Genomic DNA, 20,524 nt, shown 5'->3' on the forward strand with positions numbered 1-20,524 from the left:
GCGAGAACACGTGGGCGGACGAGGAGAGAGCAGTAGGAGTAGCAGTGTTATCTGTGGTGATCCATGTTTCCGTCAGTGCCAAGAAGTCAAGGGACTGGAGGGAGGCATAGGCTGAGATGAACTCTGCCTTGTTGGCCGCAGATTGGCAGTTCCAGAGGCTACCAGAGACCTGGAACTCCACGTGGGTCGTACGCGCTGGGACCACCAGGTTAGGGTGGTCGCGGCCACGCGGTGTGGAGCGTTTGTATGGTCTGTGCAGAGAGGAGAGAACAGGGATAGACAGACACATAGTTGACAGGCTACAGAAAAGGCTACGCTAATGCAAGGGAATTGGAATGACAAGCGGACTACACGTCTCGAATGTTCAGAAAGTTAAGCTTACGTAGCAAGAATCTTATTGACTAAAATGATTAAAATGATACAGTACTGCTAAAGTAGGCTAGCTGGCAGTAGCTGCGTTGTTGACACTACACTAATCAAGTCGTTCCGTTGAGTGTAATAATTCTACAGTGCTGCTATTCGGGGGCTAGCTGGCTAGCTAGCAGTGTTGTTTACGTTACGTTGAGTTAAAAGAACGACAATAGCTGGCTAGCTAACCTAGGGAATCGGTCTAGACTACACAATTATCTTTGAAACAAAGACGGCTATGCAGCTAGCCACGATCAAACAAATCAAACCGCTGCACTGCAATGAAACGAAAATGTGAAACCACCTGACCGGGTTGTTGAATTCAAAACAGCAGACGTTGGCTAGCTGTTAGCAGTTAGCTGTTGGCTAGCTAGCAGAGTCTCCTACGTTAAGGACGACAAATAGCTGGCTAGCGAACCTCAGTGAATTAAGATAATCACTCCAAGGCTATCATCATCAATCAATTTTCAAGCAGAAATGTGCTTCCTGCAACACTAACTCAAAAATGTTCTGGGACACTGTAAAGTCCATGGAGAATAAGAACACCTCCTCCCAGCTGCCCACTGCACTGAAGATAGGAAACACTGTCACCACTGATAAATCCACTATAATTGAGAATTTCAATAAGCATTTTTCTACGGCTGGTCATGCTTCCCACCTGGGAAAAGGTAACATATCATTCTAAATGGAGTGTCTCTGATTTTTGGGGAAATTATGATTAAATGACTGAACAAATCCTTTTAAATGGAACTGTAACTAAGTAAACTTATACTCTGTTTTACTATATCTGATTAACAATATGAGTTCATAAGAATGGATTGTGTGACACGAACAAGTAGTAATTAAAGTAATTAAATTAAAGTTAATGAACACCATTCCAACTAGGCAGAAACTAATGGGTTGTGGATTAAGTAAGCAGATAAGATAGTTAAACTATGGTTGAACCGACGAAACTGAGCTCTGGGGTGTTTTAGATAAGGCTGTGAGTGCATTCCTAGGTTCTCTGTTAATTAGAACTGTCAGCTAAGTGGTGATCGATAATGTTGATGGGTCAAACTTTAATTCAGTTATGTTGTGTGACCTGTGAGTGTGTTAGTAAGTTAGAATGAACTATTAACCTCACTTTGTCCCGGTCGAGAGGAGGGGATTCTGATAAGCAATAAAATGACGTCATGTTATTGTATATAAACTGTTGCTCATGGTTGCTGTGGGGGGTGCAGTGCTGTTGAAAAATGCTTATTGAAATTCTCAATTATAGTGGATTTATCAGTGGTGACAGTGTTTCCTATCTAATCAATCAATTTTCAAGCAGAAATTTGCTTCCTGCAACACTAACTCAAAAAAGTTCTGGGACACTGTAAAGTCCATGGAGAATAAGAACACCTCCTCCCAGCTGCCCACTGCACTGAAGATAGGAAACACTGTCACCACTGATAAATCCACTATAATTGAGAATTTCAATAAGAATTTTTCTACGGCTGGCCATGCTTCCCACCTGGCTACTCCTACCCCGGTCAACAGCACTGCACCCCTCACAGCAGCTCGCCCAAGCCTTCCCCATTTCTCCTTCTCCCAAATCCAGTCAGCTGATGTTCTGAAAGAGCTGCAAAATCTGGACCCCTACAAATCAGCCGGGCTAGACAATCTGGACTGATTCTTTCTAAAATTATCTGCCGAAATTGTTGCCACCCCTATTACTAGCCTGTTCAACCTCTCTTTTGTGTCGTCTGAGACTCCCAAAGATTGGAAAGCAGCTGCAGTCATCCCCCTCTTCAAAGGTGGGAACACTCTTGACCCAAACTGCTACAGACCTATATCTATCCTACCCTGCCTTTCTAAAGTCTTCGAAAGCTACCCTGCCTTTCTAAAGTCTTTCGAAAGCCAAGTCAACAAACAGATTACCAACCATTTCGAATCTCACCATACCTTCTCTGCTATGCAATCTGGTTTCAGAGCTGGGCATGGGTGCACCTCAGCTACGCTCAAGGTCCTAAACGATATCTTAACCGCCATCGATAAGAAACATTACTGTGCAGCTGTATTCATTGATCTGGCCAAGGCTTTCAACTCTGTCAATCACCACAACCTCATCGGCAGACTCGACAGCCTTGGTTTCTCAAATGATTGCCTCGCCTGGTTCACCAACTACTTCTCTGATAGAGTTCAGTGTGTCAAATCGGAGGGTCTGCTGTCCGGACCTCTGGCAGTCTCTATGGGGGTGCCACAGGGTTCAATTCTTGGACCGACTCTCTTCTCTGTATACATCAATGATGTCGCTCTTGCTGCTGGTGAGTCTCTGATCCACCTCTACGCAGACGACACCATTCTGTATACTTCTGGCCCTTCTTTGGACACTGTGTTAACAACCCTCCAGGCAAGCTTCAATGCCATACAACTCTCCTTCCGTGGCCTCCAATTGCTCTTAAATACAAGTAAAACTAAATGCATGCTCTTCAACCGATCGCTGCCTGCACCTGCCCGCCTGTCCAACATCACTACTCTGGACGGCTCTGACTTAGAATACGTGGACAACTACAAATACCTAGGTGTCTGGTTAGACTGTAAACTCTCCTTTCAGACCCACATCAAACATCTCCAATCCAAAGTTAAATCTAGAATTGGCTTCCTATTTCGCAAGAAAGCATCCTTCACTCATGCTGCCAAACATACCCTTGTAAAACTTACCATCCTACCAATCCTCGACTTCGGCGATGTCATTTACAAAATAGCCTCCAATACCCTACTCAACTAATTGAATGCAGTCTATCACAGTACAATCCGTTTTGTCACCAAAGCCCCATATACTACCCACCATTGCGACCTGTACGCTCTCGTTGGCTGGCCCTCGCTTCATACTCGTCGCCAAACCCACTGGCTCCATGTCATCTACAAGACCCTGCTAGGTAAAGTCCCCCCTTATCTCAGCTCGCTGGTCACCAAAGCAGCACCCACCTGTAGCACACACTCCAGCAGGTATATCTCTCTGGTCACCCCCAAAACCAATTCTTCCTTTGGCCGCCTCTCCTTCCAGTTCTCTGCTGCCAATGACTGGAACGAACTACAAAAATCTCTGAAACTGGAAACACTTATCTCCCTCACTAGCTTTAAGCACCAACTGTCAGAGCAGCTCACAGATTACTGCACCTGTACATAGCCCACCTATAATTTAGCCCAAACAAATACCTCTTTCCCAACTGTATTTATTTATTTATTTATTTATTTTGCTCCTTTGCACCCCATTATTTTTATTTCTACTTTGCACATTCTTCCACTGCAAACCTTCCATTCCAGTGTTTTAATTGCTATATTGTATTTACTTTGCCACCATGGCCATTTTTTTGCCTTTACCTCCCTTATCTCACCTCATTTGCTCACATTGTATATAGACTTGTTTATACTGTATTATTGACTGTATGTTTGTTTTACTCCATGTGTAACTCTGTGTCGTTGTATTTGTCGAACTGCTTTGCTTTATCTTGGCCAGGTCGCAATTGTAAATGAGACCTTGTTCTCAACTTGCCTACCTGGTTAAATATAGGTGAAATAAAAATAAATAAATACAATTGTAGAAACAGGATAAGCAGGTTTTTAGGAGTAACATGAGAGTTGACATTTGAAGATAACACTGAGCAAACCAAGATCAGTTGGGATCTGCCAAGCCTGGTCTCAGAGCATTTCATATTATTCTGTACGTAAATCAGTGTTACTCTAATTTAATTATGCCAATGTGTTTTCATTAATTGAAAATCCTTAATCTATTTTATGAGAATTTGTAAGATTCTTGTTTGCATAAAATAGACGTAGACCAGCCATTTCAATAATAGGTAACATAATTTATTCTCGGAGCGTGCTGCCACTTTACCACGAGCAACAGTTTATATACAATAACATGACTTCATTTTATTGCTTAACAGAATCCCCTCCTCTCGACCGGGACAAAGTGAGGTTAATAGTTCATTCTAACTTACTAACACACTCACAGGACACACAACATAACTGAATTAACTTTTGACCCATCAACATTACTTATTCCACAACCCATTAGTTTCTGCCTAGTTGGAATGGTGTTCATTAACTTTAATTACTCCTTTTCCGTGTCTCACAATCCCTTCTTATGAACTCATATTGTTAATCAGATATAGTAAAACAGAGTATAAGTTTACTTAGTTACAGTTCCATTTAAAATGATTTGTTCAGTCATTTAATCATCATTTTACCAACAATCAGAGACACTCCATTTAGAATGATATGTTGCCTTTTGTATGGTTATGTAAGACAGATGGTTACTTAAGGCAAACACTACTTAGCATGTTAGTTAACCCTTCCTCTAACCATAACCTTACCCTTTTAGCTAACCCTTCCCCTAACCTTAACCTAAACCCCTAACCTTACTTACTTACTTACTTTATTGTCCCCATGGGGAAATTTTGTTGCAGTGTCATGTACATGTTTAAAGTGCCGTTTAAATACAAAACAAAATTGACAATACAACTTCGATAAGTTACACACCAATAAAACATTTTTTTTAAAGACTAGCCTGCTGGCCTTACTGAGTCGATAGGAACATTAGCCCAAGCTATTTAGGAGGGATATCACACCTGGCACAAATGATTGTCCAGTTCTGTTTTTCCTGCTGAGGGGTGCCCTATAACTGCGCCCAGAGGGGAGTAGTTCAAAGTCCGGGTACAGGGGATGGCTTGGGTCTAAAATGATTTTGTGAGCCTTGCTGAGGGCCGTGACCTTAAAGATCTCATCCAGGCCTGTCTGTTTGACTCCAAGTACCTTGCTTGCTGTGGTGATAATCCTTCTCAGCATATTTCTCTGGCTGACAGTGGCATTGCCAAACCAAAAAACAATACAAAAAGTTAAAATACTATCAATGAAAGATTTGTAAAACAGAGTCAGTATAGTACAGTCTACATTAAAATATCCCAGCTTTTTGAGAAAGTACAGTCTCTGTTGGCTCTTTTTGTAGATCAGGTCTGTACATTTACTCCACTGAAATGTATTGTCCAAGAGGACACCCAGGTATTTGTATTCCTTTACAATCTCTATATTCAGACCTCTGATAGATGTTTCAGATTGATGAGGGGAAAAACTATTTAATCAATTTCAGAATAAGGCTGTAATGTAAGAAAATGTGAAAAAGTGAAGGGTCTGATTACTTTCCGAATGCACTGTATCATACTAAATGGAGTGTCTCGGATTTGTGTACAGAATCATGCGAAATGCTCTGAGACCAAGTTGATCTGCTAGTAATCATTCCATTAATAGACGTTGGCAGATCTGGTTCTAGGATAAACACAACAAGCTACTTGGAAATCTACTGGGTTCAGAGCAGCCGTTGTGTGATGCTCAGATAATAAAATATAATTTAGAACAAACATACCTCTCTGACATGTAGAATAAGGAACCACATCCTGTTTTTTGGACTGGGCTGACACTGGCCCCTGGGGCATTATTTACAGGTTCCAGAGATAGAGACAGTTAGCTCTCACCAATTCAGTCAGTCCTCAGGTGCTAGTTTTCATTGGAATGACCATAGCCTGCTAGTCCCTGGTGCAAGTAACTTGTAAGGTTAGAGAGCATCTTTTTTAGATCATGATGGTCGGGGACAGAAGAGATTATAATCACCAATTTTACATTTTAGAGATCATTTGTGTTTACTTAAATCTTTGTGTTAACCTCCATGGAAAACTCAACAAATGACAGAGCACATCTTTAATTTTAGCATGCTGAGTATTGCTATACAACAGATGATCACGGGTGGCAACTATAAAATCATTATGTTACCGAATCCAACCAGTGACAGCGCAATGATATGGGTTGTCATTTTGGCCTGCTTCAATAGAGCCCACCATGCTCTGCACTGCAGGTCACAGCAAGCACTGCCAGTGCCAACCTGTTGCACGCCAAACCGCAGTGCATTGTTACACACCGTGACAAACCGTCATTCAGGACAGGTGGGGCAGATTTTTTGGGGTGGGGGGCTTGCCTGTTTTGCATGTTATTTTGGCATCAATACGTGTCACATATCATATCAGCGGCCATTGGACATTAACATTACACAAGTTGGAAATCATTAAATCAACAATGAGTGGTTTGGAAGGAATCAGTGACAGTGGCTGTGTGGTCCCAAATTTGCGATTTAATGGGCTCTTTCCAAATTTAAGATAATAAACATTCAACATTGGCCATGCCATCAATTAAGCATGATGTGTGCCACGCTCAAAACAACTGTTAACTAGGAACTGCGAAAACATGACTTCAGTGAGTTCAAGACAACTGGGAGTTTAGGTTCCAACAGGTCATTGCTGTAGTCCACAGAAAATGTTATCTTGGTTGTCAAAAAGTTACAGTATAAGATAAAGGATTCATACGCTGGTATAAATTACTACTAAATGACAATAGGACACAAAGCGAGTATAAAGGAGATAACAGTTGACTTATCTTTTTATGATATTACAGCCTGATACACTCACATCTGTGAATTGAATCCCAATTTCGCTGTTTTCATTTGTCTGTTTTACTGTTAGGGAAATGTACAGACACATGGCACAGACCTAGCTAGGCTACTAAAGTGTTTTTATTAAAGCTTGACAACTAATGACCGAAAAACAAAACCTGCAACAAAACACCATGCAAAGAAGAAACATGTAGGCCCACATAGACTGTTTGGTTATACTTTTGATAGGCTAACATTGTCATAATACCATTCACTCCCGTTTTGGGCTCTTGAGCTTAATATTTAATATGCCAAATTAGATTTATTTCAAAAGAAAAAAGTAAATAAATGTAGATAGGAAATAAATACAATAAAGTAGCCTCCATGATTAAACAAATGTGGCTACAATGAAATTGTAAACGAAACGAAAATGGTTTTAATATGTTTCAACTTGCGTTTCCTGTTGTATAGCATATATTTGATTCATTCCTTACTGGCCTAAATGTAACTTCTATCATAATTATTACGTTTTAAGGTAGAATATAAATAGGGCGTTGATGACACTATCATTCATATCAGCCTACTTTGTTTAGGGCTTCAGCGTAGTAACATTATGTGAATATCACAACAGAAATATTATAGTTTGCATTCTTTGATCAGAGTGAGAAATGTGTTCGGAAGGGAAGGCTGAGTCGATGCCTGTGCTCGTCACTGGCAGATCCGGATTGGTCAGGAAGGCAATCGGGCACGTGGTGAAACAGGAAGGCGGCTGTCTCGAGAGCGAGCAGTGGACCTTCCTGTCCTCCAAAGAGGCCAACCTTGTTTAAGTGACGTCACATGAACCTCATATTCTCAGCAGAGCTGGTCTCAGGCTTGGTCATTGCAGATAAAAATGTCCTAGCCTATATACAAGAGATGCCATGATCCCATATTCTACATGACCGAGAAACACTAGCATGTCTGTTCTACATAACATATTTCTATAGGAAATGTATGTCATGTTGCACTGTACAGGTGCACCTCAGCCACGCTCAAGGTACTAAATGATATCATAACCGCCATCGATAAACGAGAGTACTGTGCAGCCGTCTTCATCGACCTGGCGAAGGCTTTCGACTCTGTCAATCACCATATTCTTATCGGCAGACTCAATAGCCTTGGTTTCTCAAATGACTGCCTCGCCTGGTTCACCAACTACTTCCCAGACAGCGTTCAGTGAGTCAAATCTGAGCGCCTGTTGTCCGGCAATTCTCGGGCCGACTCTTTTCTCTGTACACATCAACGATGTCGCTCTTGCTGCTGGTGATTCCCTGATCCACCTCTACGCAGACAACACCATTGTGTAGACATCTGGCCCTTTTTTGGACACTGTGTTAACTAACCTCCAAACGAGCTTCAATGCCATATAACACTCCTTCCGTGGCCTCCAACTGCTCTTAAACACTAGAAAAACAGAATGCATGCTTTTCAACCGATCTCTGCCCGCACCCGCCTGCCTGACTAGCATCACTACTCTGTACGGTTCTGACCTAGAATATGTGGACAACTACAAATATCTAGGTGTCTGGCTAAACTGTAAACTCTCCTTCCAGACTCATATTAAACATCTCCAATCCAAAATCAAATCTAGAATCGTCTTTCTATTTCACAATAAAGTCTCCTTCACTCACGCCGCTAAACTTACCCTCGTAAAACTGACTATCCTACCGATCCTTGACTTCGGTGATGTCATCTACAAAATAGCTTCCAATACTCTACTCAGCAAACTGGATGCAGTCTATCACAGTGCCATCCACTTTGTTTCCAAAGCCCCTTATAACACCCACCACTGCGACATGTATGCTCTAGTCGGCTGGCCCTCGCTACATATTCGTCACCAGACCCACTGACTCCAGGTCATCTATAAGTCAATGCTAGGTAAAGCTCCACCTTATCACGATAACAACACCCACCCATAGCACGCGCGCCAGCAGGTATATTTCACTGGTCATCCTCAAAGCCAACACTTCCTTTGGCCGCCTTTCCTTCCAGTTCTCTGCTGCCAATGACTGGAACGAATTGCAAAAATCGCTGAAGCTGGAGACTTATATTTCTCTCACTAACTTTTAACATCAGCTATCTGAGCAGCTAACCGATCGCTGCAGCTGTACATAGTACATCTGTAAATAGCCCATCCGATCTACCTACCTCATCCCCATATTGTTTTATTTAATTTTCTGCTCTTTTGCATACCAGTATATCTACTTGCACATCATCATCTGATCATCTATCACTCCAGTGTTAATCTGCTAAATTGTCATTTCTTTGCTACTATGGCCTATTTATTGCCCTTATCTTACCACATTTGCACACACTGTATACAGACGTTTCTATTGTGACTGTATGTTTGTTTATTCCATGTATAACTCTGTGTCGTTGTTTGTGTCGCATTGCTTTGCTTTATCTTGGCCAGGTCGCAGTTGTAAATGAGAACTTGTTCTCAACTAGCCTACCTGGTTAAATAAATGTGAAATTTAAAAAAACAGAAGTTATATTCAATTTATGTTGGGAAAAACATTTTATTTTCAGCAAACCTACAGTGGAAGTCGGAAGTTTACATACACTTAGATTGTAGTTATTAAAACTCGTTTTTCAACCACTCCACAAATGTCTTGTTAACAAACTATAGTTTTGGCAAGTTGGTTAGGACATCTACTTTGTGCATGACACAAGTCATTTTTCCAACAATTGTTTAGAGACAGATTATTTCACTTATAATTCACTGTATCACAATTCCAGTTGATCAGAAGTTTACATTACACTAAGTTGACTGTGCCTTTAAACAGCTTGGAAAATTCCAGAAAATTATGTCATGGCTTTAAAAGCTTCTGATTGGCTAATTAACATAATTTGAGTCAATTGGAGGAGTACCTGTGGATGTATTTCAAGGCCTACCTTCAAACTCAGTGCCTCTTTGCTTGACATCATTGGAAATTCAAAAGAAATCAGCCAAGACCTCGTAAAAAAATGGTAGACCCCTACAAGTCTGGTTCATCCTTGGGAGCAATTTCCAAACCCCTAAAGGTACCACGCGCACTATTGTTTGTACAGATGAACAAGTATAAACACCATGGGGACCACGCAGCCGTCATACCGCTCAGGAAGGAGACACGTTCGGTCTCCTAGAGATGAATGTACTTAGGTGCGAAAAATGCAAATCAATCCCAGAACAACAGCAAAGGACCTTGTGAAGATGCTGGAGGAAGCAGGTACAAAAGTATCTATATCCACAGTAAAACGAGTCCTATGTTGACATAACCTGAAAGGCCGCTCAGCAAGGAAGAAACCACTGCTCCAAAACCGCCATAAAAAAATCCAGACTATGGTTTGCAACTGCACATGGGGACAACGATCGTACTTTTTGGAGGAATTTCCTCTGGTCTGATGAAACAAAAATGGAACTGTTTGACCATAATGACCATCCTTATGTTTGGAGGAAAAAGTGGGATGCTTGCAAGCTGAAGAACATCATCCCAACCGTGAAGCAGGGGGGTGGTAGCATCATGTTGTGGGGGTGCTTTTCTGCAGGAGGGACTGGTGCACTTCACAAAATAGATGGCATCATGAGGACAGAAAATGATGTGGATATCCTTAAGCAACATCTCAAGACATCAGTCAGGAATTTAAAGCTCGGTCGCAAATGGGTCTTTGAAATGGACAATGACCCCAAGCATACTTCCAAAGTTGTGGCAAAATGGCTTAAGGACAATAAAGTCAAGGTTTTGGAGTGGCCATGACAAAGCCCTGACCTCAATACTATAGAAAATGTGTGGGCAGAACTGAAAAAGCGTGTGCGAGCAAGGAGGCCTACAATCCTGACTCAGTTACACCAGCTCTGTCAGGAGGAATGGGCCAAAATTCACCAAACTTATTGTGGGCAGCTTGTGGAAGGCTACCCAAAATGTTTGACCCAAGTTTAAAAAAATTATAGGCAATGCTACCAATACTAATTGGGTGTATGTACATTTCTGACCCATTGGGAATGTGATGAAAGAAATAATTATCTCTAATATTTTTCTGACATTTCACATTCTTAAAATAGAGTGGTGATCCTGAGTGACCTAAGACAGGGAATTTTTGACTAGGATTAAATGTCAAGAATAGTGAAACCGGAGTTTAAATGTATTTTGCTAAGGTGTATGTTAACTTCCGACTTCAACTGTATCTTAACAGTTCTGGTATTTTCTTAATGTGGTGTGGTACGTGAGTGACGGTGCGAGAAACTGCGATAGTCACTACTACTCTCCCTTGTTCTCTAAGTGTTGCTCACAGGTAGCCTATAAGTGCGACTCCACCTTGCGCCTGCGGTTTACCTGTTGATAGGTTAGTGTGCAAGACAAAAGAGAGCCTATGCCTCATTTATGTACTTCAGCGTTCAGAAATAGGATCTAATACCGACTTTATCCGAGGAGGAAAATTCTAACGAATAATTTTACAGGTTTGAATTCATACATTAACTTTGTGTATTGATAAGATACATTCATACAAAATAACACGAAGGTCTTGACGAATTAAAAATGTGACTGATTATAATTCAAAATAGCTCACGTAAACTATACGGATGAATATGTTTTGTCTTTATAATTTTTTGTCCTTTAAGTCCTATGTAGATGACTTTTGGTTGAATGGGTGGGTGCGTTTGACTTCAACATAGACATTTTCTTTCGACAAACTTCGTATATGTGTTGTAGCCTATATGATCATCTGATGTTGTAATATACTGTTTGTAATATAGGCCTAATGAGACCAACCGATATTTCGATTAAAAACATATTGTTAATTTTAAAATTAAATACTGTGTCTGTCGGTATTGGCGTAAGCTATTTGTCCTTTTGCTAAAAAATGAACACGACTATAATGCAATTCACTCCCGTTTTGGACTCTTGAGCTTAATATTTAAAATGGCAAATTGAATTTATTTCAAAAGAAAAAAGTTAATAAATGTATATAGAAATAAATACAATAAAGTAGCCTCCATGATTAAACAATTTGCGTTTGATGTATAGCATGTTATTAATTCCTTATTAGCCTAAATGTATAACTATTCTTAGTTTTGTATTATCATCATTATTTCGCTCTGAGTTTTTTTTATTTTAATTCAAAATAGCCCACATAGACTACCGATTAATATTTGCAATTATTTCCCTAAAATGTTTGTCCTATAAGGCCTATTTATAGGCTAGTCTACATTGTATTTAACATATCAGTAGACATTTCCTTTCGTCAGACCTCATATACTTTTAGGCTACTATTTGGTTTGCTTTGCTAAAATAATGTCAGTGGTGTAGCCTGTATGACAATCTGATATTGTAATATAGGCTTCTGTTTTGTAATATAGCCTAACACTTATTTCCCATTCTTTTAAACTAAATTGATATATTTAAAAATGAAATATATATCGATATTGGCGTAGGCTGTTTGTTTATCCTTTTTGATATGCTAAAATTAACATTGTCATAATACCATTCACTCCCCCTTTGGCTTAATAATTAATATGCCAAATTGAATTTATTTCAAAAGACAAAAGTCAATAAATGTAGATAGGAAATAAATACAATGAAGTAGCCTCCATGATTAAACAAATGTGGCTACAATGAAATTGTAATTGAAACGAAAAGTGTGTTAATACCTTTCAACTTGCGTTTGATGTTGTATAGCATATATTTGATTCATTCCTTACTGGCCTAAATGTAAACTATTATTATTATTATTATTATTATTACGTTTTAAAGTAGGCTATAAATAGGGCCATGATCATACTGTCATTCATGTCAACCTACTTTGTTTTAGGTTTCAGCGTAATAACAGTATGTGAATATCACAACTGAAAAATTAACGTTTGCATTCTTTGATCAGTGACAGATGGATTCGCAGACGAAGGCTGAGCCTATGCGCGTGCTCGTCACGGGCGGATCTGGATTGGTCGGGAAGGCCATCGAGCACGTGGTGAAACAGGAAGGCGGCTGTCTCGAGGGCGAGCAGTGGACCTTCCTGTCCTCCAAAGAGGCCAACCTCGTGTAAGTTATGTCACATTAACTTCATATTCTCAGCAGAGCTGGTCTGAGGCTTGGTCTATGCAGATAAAAATTGCCTAGCCTATATACAAGAGATGCCATATTCTTCATGCCCGAGAAACTCCAGCATGTCTGTTCTACATAACATATTTCTATAGGTAATGTATGTCATGTTGCACTGTATGAAATCCTGTTATGACCCTTTTACATCTGGGGCTGGTTTTGTGGTTCCAACAGGAACAAAATAAGTTCACTCGTGGAAAAAATATTCTATTCTCTGCTATTCTATTATTTTCTAATCTATTCTATAGATATGTAGATTGATGCATAGATACAATATATATTTAGAGTTTCTATATAGTTCCTGTTGGAACCACATTAAATGTTTAGCTAATTACATTCGTGCATGCATACTTTTATGAGATTGATGTGTTTCCATTAAATGGGATGGTGATGATGACAATTGTTCTGCCAGAGATCTACAACAGACAAGAGCAGTGTTTGAGAAGTATCGGCCCACCCATGTCATCCACCTGGCTGCCAAGGTGGGAGGACTCTATCTTCACATGAAGAAGAACCTACACTTTCTGGTGAGCTTACCTAACTACCCAGTTTGTTTTAATACCTAGGCTATACGTTTCTGTCCCAAACTACATTTGTTAAATCAGGGATGGGTCCAGAAATTCGGAACGGGCATTTCTAACTCACTGGCCCATTTCTTTGCCTGGCGCCCCAATTGTTAACCAAATAATGATATTTGTGTACAAAACCCCCAGTTTAGACAGGCCGATGGGCTGAAGATGGAACCAGCCCATCTGATATTTTGCCTGAACTACCTAAAGGCCAGTCCGTGAAATGGTTTGTCTTATCTAGCTACTGGTTGAATGCACCGACTGGAAGCAGCTCTGGAAAAGATCTTCTGCTGAATGACCTGAATATAAATGTCCATGTTCGCCTGGCCGGGCAACTACTTAGGCTGAAATTCAATTGAACTTGTCAAAGTGAAGTTTACACAGTGACTTTGTTGGCAAATGTATTCATCTTAATTCCAAAAGGGTATTAATCCATCTGTTTAATTTTTATATTTTTTATTGAACCTTTATTTAACTAGGCAAGTCAGTTAAGAACAAATATGTATTTACAATGATGGGCTACAGCGTAATAACAGTATGTGAATATCACAACTGAAAAAATAGAAGTTAGCATTCTTTGAGAGTGAGTGAGAGTGATAAATGGTTTTGCAGACGAAGGCTGAGCTGATGCGCGTGCTCGTCACGGGCGGGGTGTTAGTGAGCAAATGCATTCTTTTAATTCATTTGTGTAAAAACAAGTTATTGTGTAAAAACAAGTTATCGTGTAAGAGTCGCAATACAGGTGTTATTGAGACCACAGTGTTTTGCCTTCACAGAGGGACAACCTTCGCATCAATGACAACGTGCTGCAGACGTCTCACGAAAGGGGCGTCACCAAGGTGGTGTCCTGTCTGTCAAGCTGCATCTTTCCTGACAAGACCACATACCCTATTGATGAGAGCATGGTGAGTTGAACAACCAGTAAGGCCAAATCAATGAGATTATGTTGTGTTTAACCTTAATACTAAAATACTATGGTGGCTTCAAATGGCACCCAATTCTCTATATAGTACATTCTTTTTAACCAGAGACCTAATGACCCTGGTCAAAGGTAGGAGTTCAACAGTTTAGGGTGCCATTTGGGACCGAGTATGTGCCCAGTGACATATAACTACTCTGTTTGGGAACCTCTGGCCCTCCAAACTGGGATTTTTAATAAAAGATAGTGCAGGATCACTCATGCTTTCTTCCCCTTCCCACAGATCCACAATGGGCCTCCACATGACTCAAACTTTGGCTACTCACATGCCAAAAGAATGATTGATATTCAGAACAGGTGAGCTGGTGACTAATCTGTTACCTGTGCAGGTACATTAGCACACATTTGAAAGACCCACTCCAGCCTCCCTTGCACCTCATTTATCACCTGATGAACTTAACAAAAGATGCATTTCAGTAGCTGGTGCAGGTCCCTCATTACATGGCACAGCCCAGCTAGCACATCATTTTCTGAGAACCATGTGTTTCTTATGTGGGAATTTCAGTACTTTAGCATAACATTTCCTACAGGTTCCTCATGGTTCTATTTAAAGTTATGCTCTCAGAAAGTTAAGAAACAACATTCTTCTGTGGGAATTTCAGAATTTCAGCATAATGTTTCCTACAGGTTTCCTCATGGTTCTATTTAAAGTAATGTTCTCAAATTGTTCAGAGAACATTAAGAACAACGTTATTATGTGGGAATTTCAGTACTTCAGCGTAACGTTTCCTACAGGTTTCCTCGTGGTTCTATTTAGTAATATTCTCAGAACATTAAGAAAACTTTCCATTAAAACCACAAGAGGGTTCTAAAAATGTTATTTATTAATATATACATTCCGTTCTCAGCGTCAACAAAACTCCTCTATCCTCTATCTTGTTAAGTGAGTTCATGAAGTGGCCGCACCCGCTAATTGGCCACACCTGATCTTTATGAGCACTTGTTTCCTTTGAAATGGGGTCTGTTTGAATAGACTAAAATACACAGCTTTGTATAAGTTACAAAACATGGCATGCTAGCGCCAACCTGGTGGTGCAGTGGACTGAGTCCATGGATAGGAAACATAAGATCATAGGTTTAAATATTATAGGCTCCTTGTGACAATAAAAAAGAGATGTGTTTTCCATGATTAATGCCTAAGCAATTTCATTTCCATGTGTCCCATCTGTGCTTGGTGTTCAAAACAGTTGAATTAGGCTAGCAGTGTTATTAAAAGTCTTATTGAACATTAATAAAACCTTCCAGGAAAACGTTCAGGGAATCATTGTAAAACGTTCTCAGAACTTCCCTGCAACCAAAAAATAAATGTTCTCAGAATGTTTAAAAAAAAAGGTCAGTTTCACTGGTCAGGAAACTTAGGCTTTTGTTCCCAGAACCAATGGGAAACCAAAAACATATGTTCCCACAACTTCCAAGGAACCTCTATTGCTCTGCTATTGTTCTGGGAAGCAAGAGGGAAGGCCGATGACATCGGTACGCATCCATCAGACTAACCCCTTGAATTGCCAACTCCTTGAATTTTGTCATTTGTGTAAAAAATAAAATAAAAAATCTCTCTCTCAAAAAAAAAAATTCTACCCTTAAGGGTTTGTACCTTGTGTTGTATGTGTACTTAGAATATTGTTTAAAAAAATAGCTGGAGTGGGTCATTAATGTTCTAACCACAACATGATGTGCGTGTGTGTGTGTGTGTGTGTGTGTGTGTGTGTGTTGTGTGACTTGATTGACAACAGGGGATACTTTGCGCAGCATGGGCGTCGCTACACCGCCGTAATCCCGACTAACGTGTATGGTCCCTATGACAACTTCAACTTTGAAAATGGTCACGTGCTCTCAGCGCTCATGCATAAGACATATGCTGCTAAAAGTAAGTAACACACACGCACGCACGCACGCACGCACGCACGCACGCACGCACGCACGCACGCACGCACGCACGCACGCACGCACGCACTCACACACACACACACACACACACACACACACACACACACACACACACACACACACACACACACACACACACACACACACACACACACACACACACACACACACACACACACACAGGGGACACCTACAGCAGCGGATGTCACAGGAAGGCCATAAAGATCATCAAGGACAACAACCACCCGAGCCACTGCCTGTTCACCCCGTTATCATCCAGAAGGCGAGTTCGGTACAGGTGCATCAAAGCTGGGACTCAGAGACTGAAAAACAGCTTCTATCTCAAGGCCATCAGACTGTTAAACAGCCATCACTAACATAGAGAGGCTGTTGCCTACATACAGACTCAAATCACTGGCCACTTTAATAAATGGATTTGATAAAGGTATCACTAGTCACTTTAAATAACTCCAGTTTAATAATGTCTAAATATCCTACATAACTCATCTCATATGTATATACTGTATTCTATACCATCTACTGCATCTTGCCTATGCCGCACCGCCATCGCTCGTCCATATATTTATATGTACATATTCTTATTCATCCCTTTACATTTGTGTATATAAGGAAGTTCTTGTGAATTTGTTTGCTTTATCTTGGCTATGTCGCAGATGCAAATGAGAACTTGTTCTCAACTAGCCTTCCTGGTTAAATAAAGGTGAAAAAAAAGAATAAAACGTACTGCACTGTCAGAACTAGAAGCACAAGCATTTCGCTACACTCGCATTAACATCTGCTTACCATGTGTATGTGACCAATACAATTTGATTTGATTTGACGTACACACACACAGACAGACAGATACAAACACATACTCCTTTCTACTCTCCTTCTAACAGAGGAGGGAACCCCACTACAGGTGTGGGGCTCCGGAACACCCAGGAGACAATTCATCTACTCTCTGGTATGTTTAGTGAATTACTGTGTGTGTGTGTGTGTGTGTGTGTGTGTGTGTGTGTGTGTGTGTGTGTGTGTGTGTGTGTGTGTGTGTGTGTGTGTGTGTGTGTGTGTGTCAGATATGTGTGTGTGCACATTAAATCTGTGTGTGTGTTTTCTCAGGATGTTGCACGTCTGTTCCTCTGGGTGCTGCGGGAGTATGATGAGATTGACCCCATCATTCTCTCTGGTGAGTCCAACACGGTGTGTGTGTGATCAGTCAATGTGTGTGTGTGATCAGTCAATGTGTGTGTGTACCATATGTAACTGGACCAAGCTCCTCTGTCACTTGTTTCTCACAGTGGGGGAGGAGGAGGAGCTCCCCATCAAGGACGCCGTAGAGATGATTGCAGATGCCCTGGACTTCAAAGGTCAAATAGTTGTATCCTTCCACAGGTTGCGTACGCCTGATAGAACTTGCTCCTAGTCACAGATCTAGGATCAGCGTATCTTCCACAATTCCTTACCTTAACCATTATTCAAATTTGACCTTAGATCAGTGTCTAGAACCAATCTAGTAGAATCCTTAGTACAACACCAGCAACCATATCTAAAGGTTCATTACACCTGTTGGACTGAACGACGTACAGATGTAGTACTTTAAATGGCCACTCGGACTGGCTGTCCCCCATATCCGTTGCACTGTAACTATGTCAACTCCCTGTGCTTTGCCTTCTGTGGCCCTTGACCTATGACATCAGTTCGACACCAGCAAGTCAGACGGTCAGATGAAGAAGACGGCCAGCAACGCCAAGCTGCGACACTACCTCCCTGACTTCACCTTCACGCCGCTCTCTGAAGGTCAGAGATACAAATATTAAGGGTTGTATTTCCTGTCCAGAAAACAACTCAATATTGTAGTTGGAATTAGTTGCCTTGTAAATAACACAGACGCATTACAGCATGATATTTGATGCCTATCTGGTTATTGGTCGTTTTATGATTATGATGAAAGTAACGTTCACAGTGATTAAACCACTCTTCCAAAATGCACAGTATCCATAGATGACTGACTGTGTCTCTCCTCCCCTACAGGTATCAAGAAGACCTGTGATTGGTTCGTGAACAATTACGACATAGCCCGAACATGAAGACCAATGAAGGTCGAGACATGAATATTGTTTAATGAAAAAGATCAGGGCTACATCCCAATACTATTACTGTGCCTTCCAAGTCTTGTGTCCTTGTCTTCATGCCAACTGATTAGTGAAAGTTCTGGATAGGTTTCACCATGTGGCCGGTTAATTTCTGTCAGATCAGTGGACATGAAGTAAAGGCACACAGGACTCTTCTGCACTCACAATACCCCACCTTGTTGTTCTCCCCAGAACCGTCTGGCAACCATTTTGGATCCTTTCTCCTCTATTTGCACCATTGATGTCAGGGATTGACATTAAGGTTTTAAAAGCTCTTGCCCATTGGACAGCAGTTTTTTTTTGTTGGTTGCCTGGTGATTACTGTCACTTGACAGAACATTTTAAAGTAATTGTTTACAAGCAAAATCGTCACATAGATACTTTGAGATTTTGGCAATGAGGCCCATTATCTACTTCCCCAGAGGCTGTTGAACTCCTGGATACCATTTTTATGTCTCTTTGTCCAGTATGAAGGAACTTTGAGGTCATTTTGTGAGCCAATGCTAACTAGTGTTAGCACAATGACTGGAAGTATATGGGTATCTGCTAGCATGCTATGAAGTAGAAAAATCTGTTTGAATGCGTAACTTTTGCAGCGCATGAGACCCTTCTACAACCTGGTTGTAAGCATACCGGCTCTGGGAGACTAAGATTTAGACGCACAGCTCAATCGAGAGCAATAGGATATAGTATTGTCTGGCGCTCTGCTCGCCCTGACCAATAGTTATACTTCCTGTGCAGCAGGACCAAAAAAATGTAAGTGTAGCCCCTATGTTAGGCTACTGAAATTCAGTTTTGAAAAATCCCCTGCCTAATGGGGCAACCAGAGCAGGTTCAACTTGTCTGGATGCCATAAATTGTCCGTCTTTCACTTAAACAATGGGGAGGAACCAGAAAAATCCCCTGGGGAAACTTCAGAGCAGGTTCAACTTGCCCGACTGCTCAGTTCATTTGCTCCAAGCAATAGGGCAACCCTTAAGGTCAATCCCTGATTATGTCCTCCATTACATGTCCTTCCCTGATGGTGTCTGAACTGGTCCAGCCACCTGATCCCCTACAGTATGACTACCAGTTACTATGAGCAATACTGCAGAGTCATGTGTTTACACTCAAATACATCACATTATTTTCATTTTAATATCTAACATGTATAGTTGAAGTGTATGATCTATTTGTGATTGGATTTTTTTCTTGATGTAAGAATGAGGTGTCAGTCGTTGAGAGTGATGCTGTGTGACATGTTTTCTCACTACAAAACAACAAGTATAAGCCTACAGTAAAGTAGCCTGGATCTAAACATTGGAGCCAACTGTTTCTCATCATTCACTGGCCTCGGTCCACACTGCAGATCATAATACTGGTTTGTGTTAAAAGATTGTGATTTATCTGGGATGAACATATCAGAAACTAACATAAAGTCAACTTCCTGAAGAATCTTGAGAATTAGGACATCACTGGTCGTTCCAGTTAAATCAATACATTGTAGAAACAGGACAGGAAGAAGCAGGTTTTTAGGGGTCAAACAACAGTTTCAAATGTCAACTAAGTTTGACGATAACACTGAGGAAGCCAAGATCATTTGGGATCTGCCAGTAATCGCTCCATTAATAAACGGTCAGATGTGCCATCAGTATATTTGACTCTACTTGGCACATCAAGTCATTTTCCTCAGGAGAGGAAGGTGTAACATTAATATGCCTACACCTGTCATGTCATGCTGAATAAGGATGAATGACTTCTGCTTGACATGGTTTCTCTACTACACAACCACTTCTCCATGGCATGAAGTAGTACAGGCCAACAGTACTGTCATTGAAGTGCACACTAATCTTATCCAAGTAAGTACATACACAACAGTTGCTGCAAAGTAGATTTCCAATGAATCCACTGGATAGCACAGTAGACCTCTGGCAGAACCTCAAAGAATATTAGTGTGTCTTCATTGAAGAGCCTTAAGATGTATGACATCATTGTCCAGTGTTTTG

General features: G+C 40.8%; 1 protein-coding gene across 1 annotated transcript; it reads left to right on the forward strand.

The window, feature by feature from the left end:
* The first annotated feature begins 11,212 nt into the window (after positions 1–11,212).
* On the forward strand, positions 11,213–19,981 carry LOC118378075 (GDP-L-fucose synthase-like). The gene is made up of 11 exons (XM_052519371.1): positions 11,213–11,330; positions 12,749–12,909; positions 13,382–13,496; positions 14,315–14,443; positions 14,741–14,814; positions 16,251–16,384; positions 17,307–17,371; positions 17,527–17,593; positions 17,706–17,785; positions 18,105–18,204; positions 18,439–19,981. Exons 2-11 carry the CDS (start codon positions 12,755–12,757, stop codon positions 18,492–18,494), a joined length of 975 nt encoding a protein of 324 aa, XP_052375331.1. The 5' UTR covers positions 11,213–11,330; positions 12,749–12,754; the 3' UTR covers positions 18,495–19,981.
* The last annotated feature ends 543 nt before the right edge of the window (positions 19,982–20,524 follow it).

This window comes from Oncorhynchus keta, chromosome 5 (assembly GCF_023373465.1).
Source record: "Oncorhynchus keta strain PuntledgeMale-10-30-2019 chromosome 5, Oket_V2, whole genome shotgun sequence".
Classification (NCBI taxonomy): Eukaryota; Metazoa; Chordata; class Actinopteri; order Salmoniformes; family Salmonidae; genus Oncorhynchus; species Oncorhynchus keta.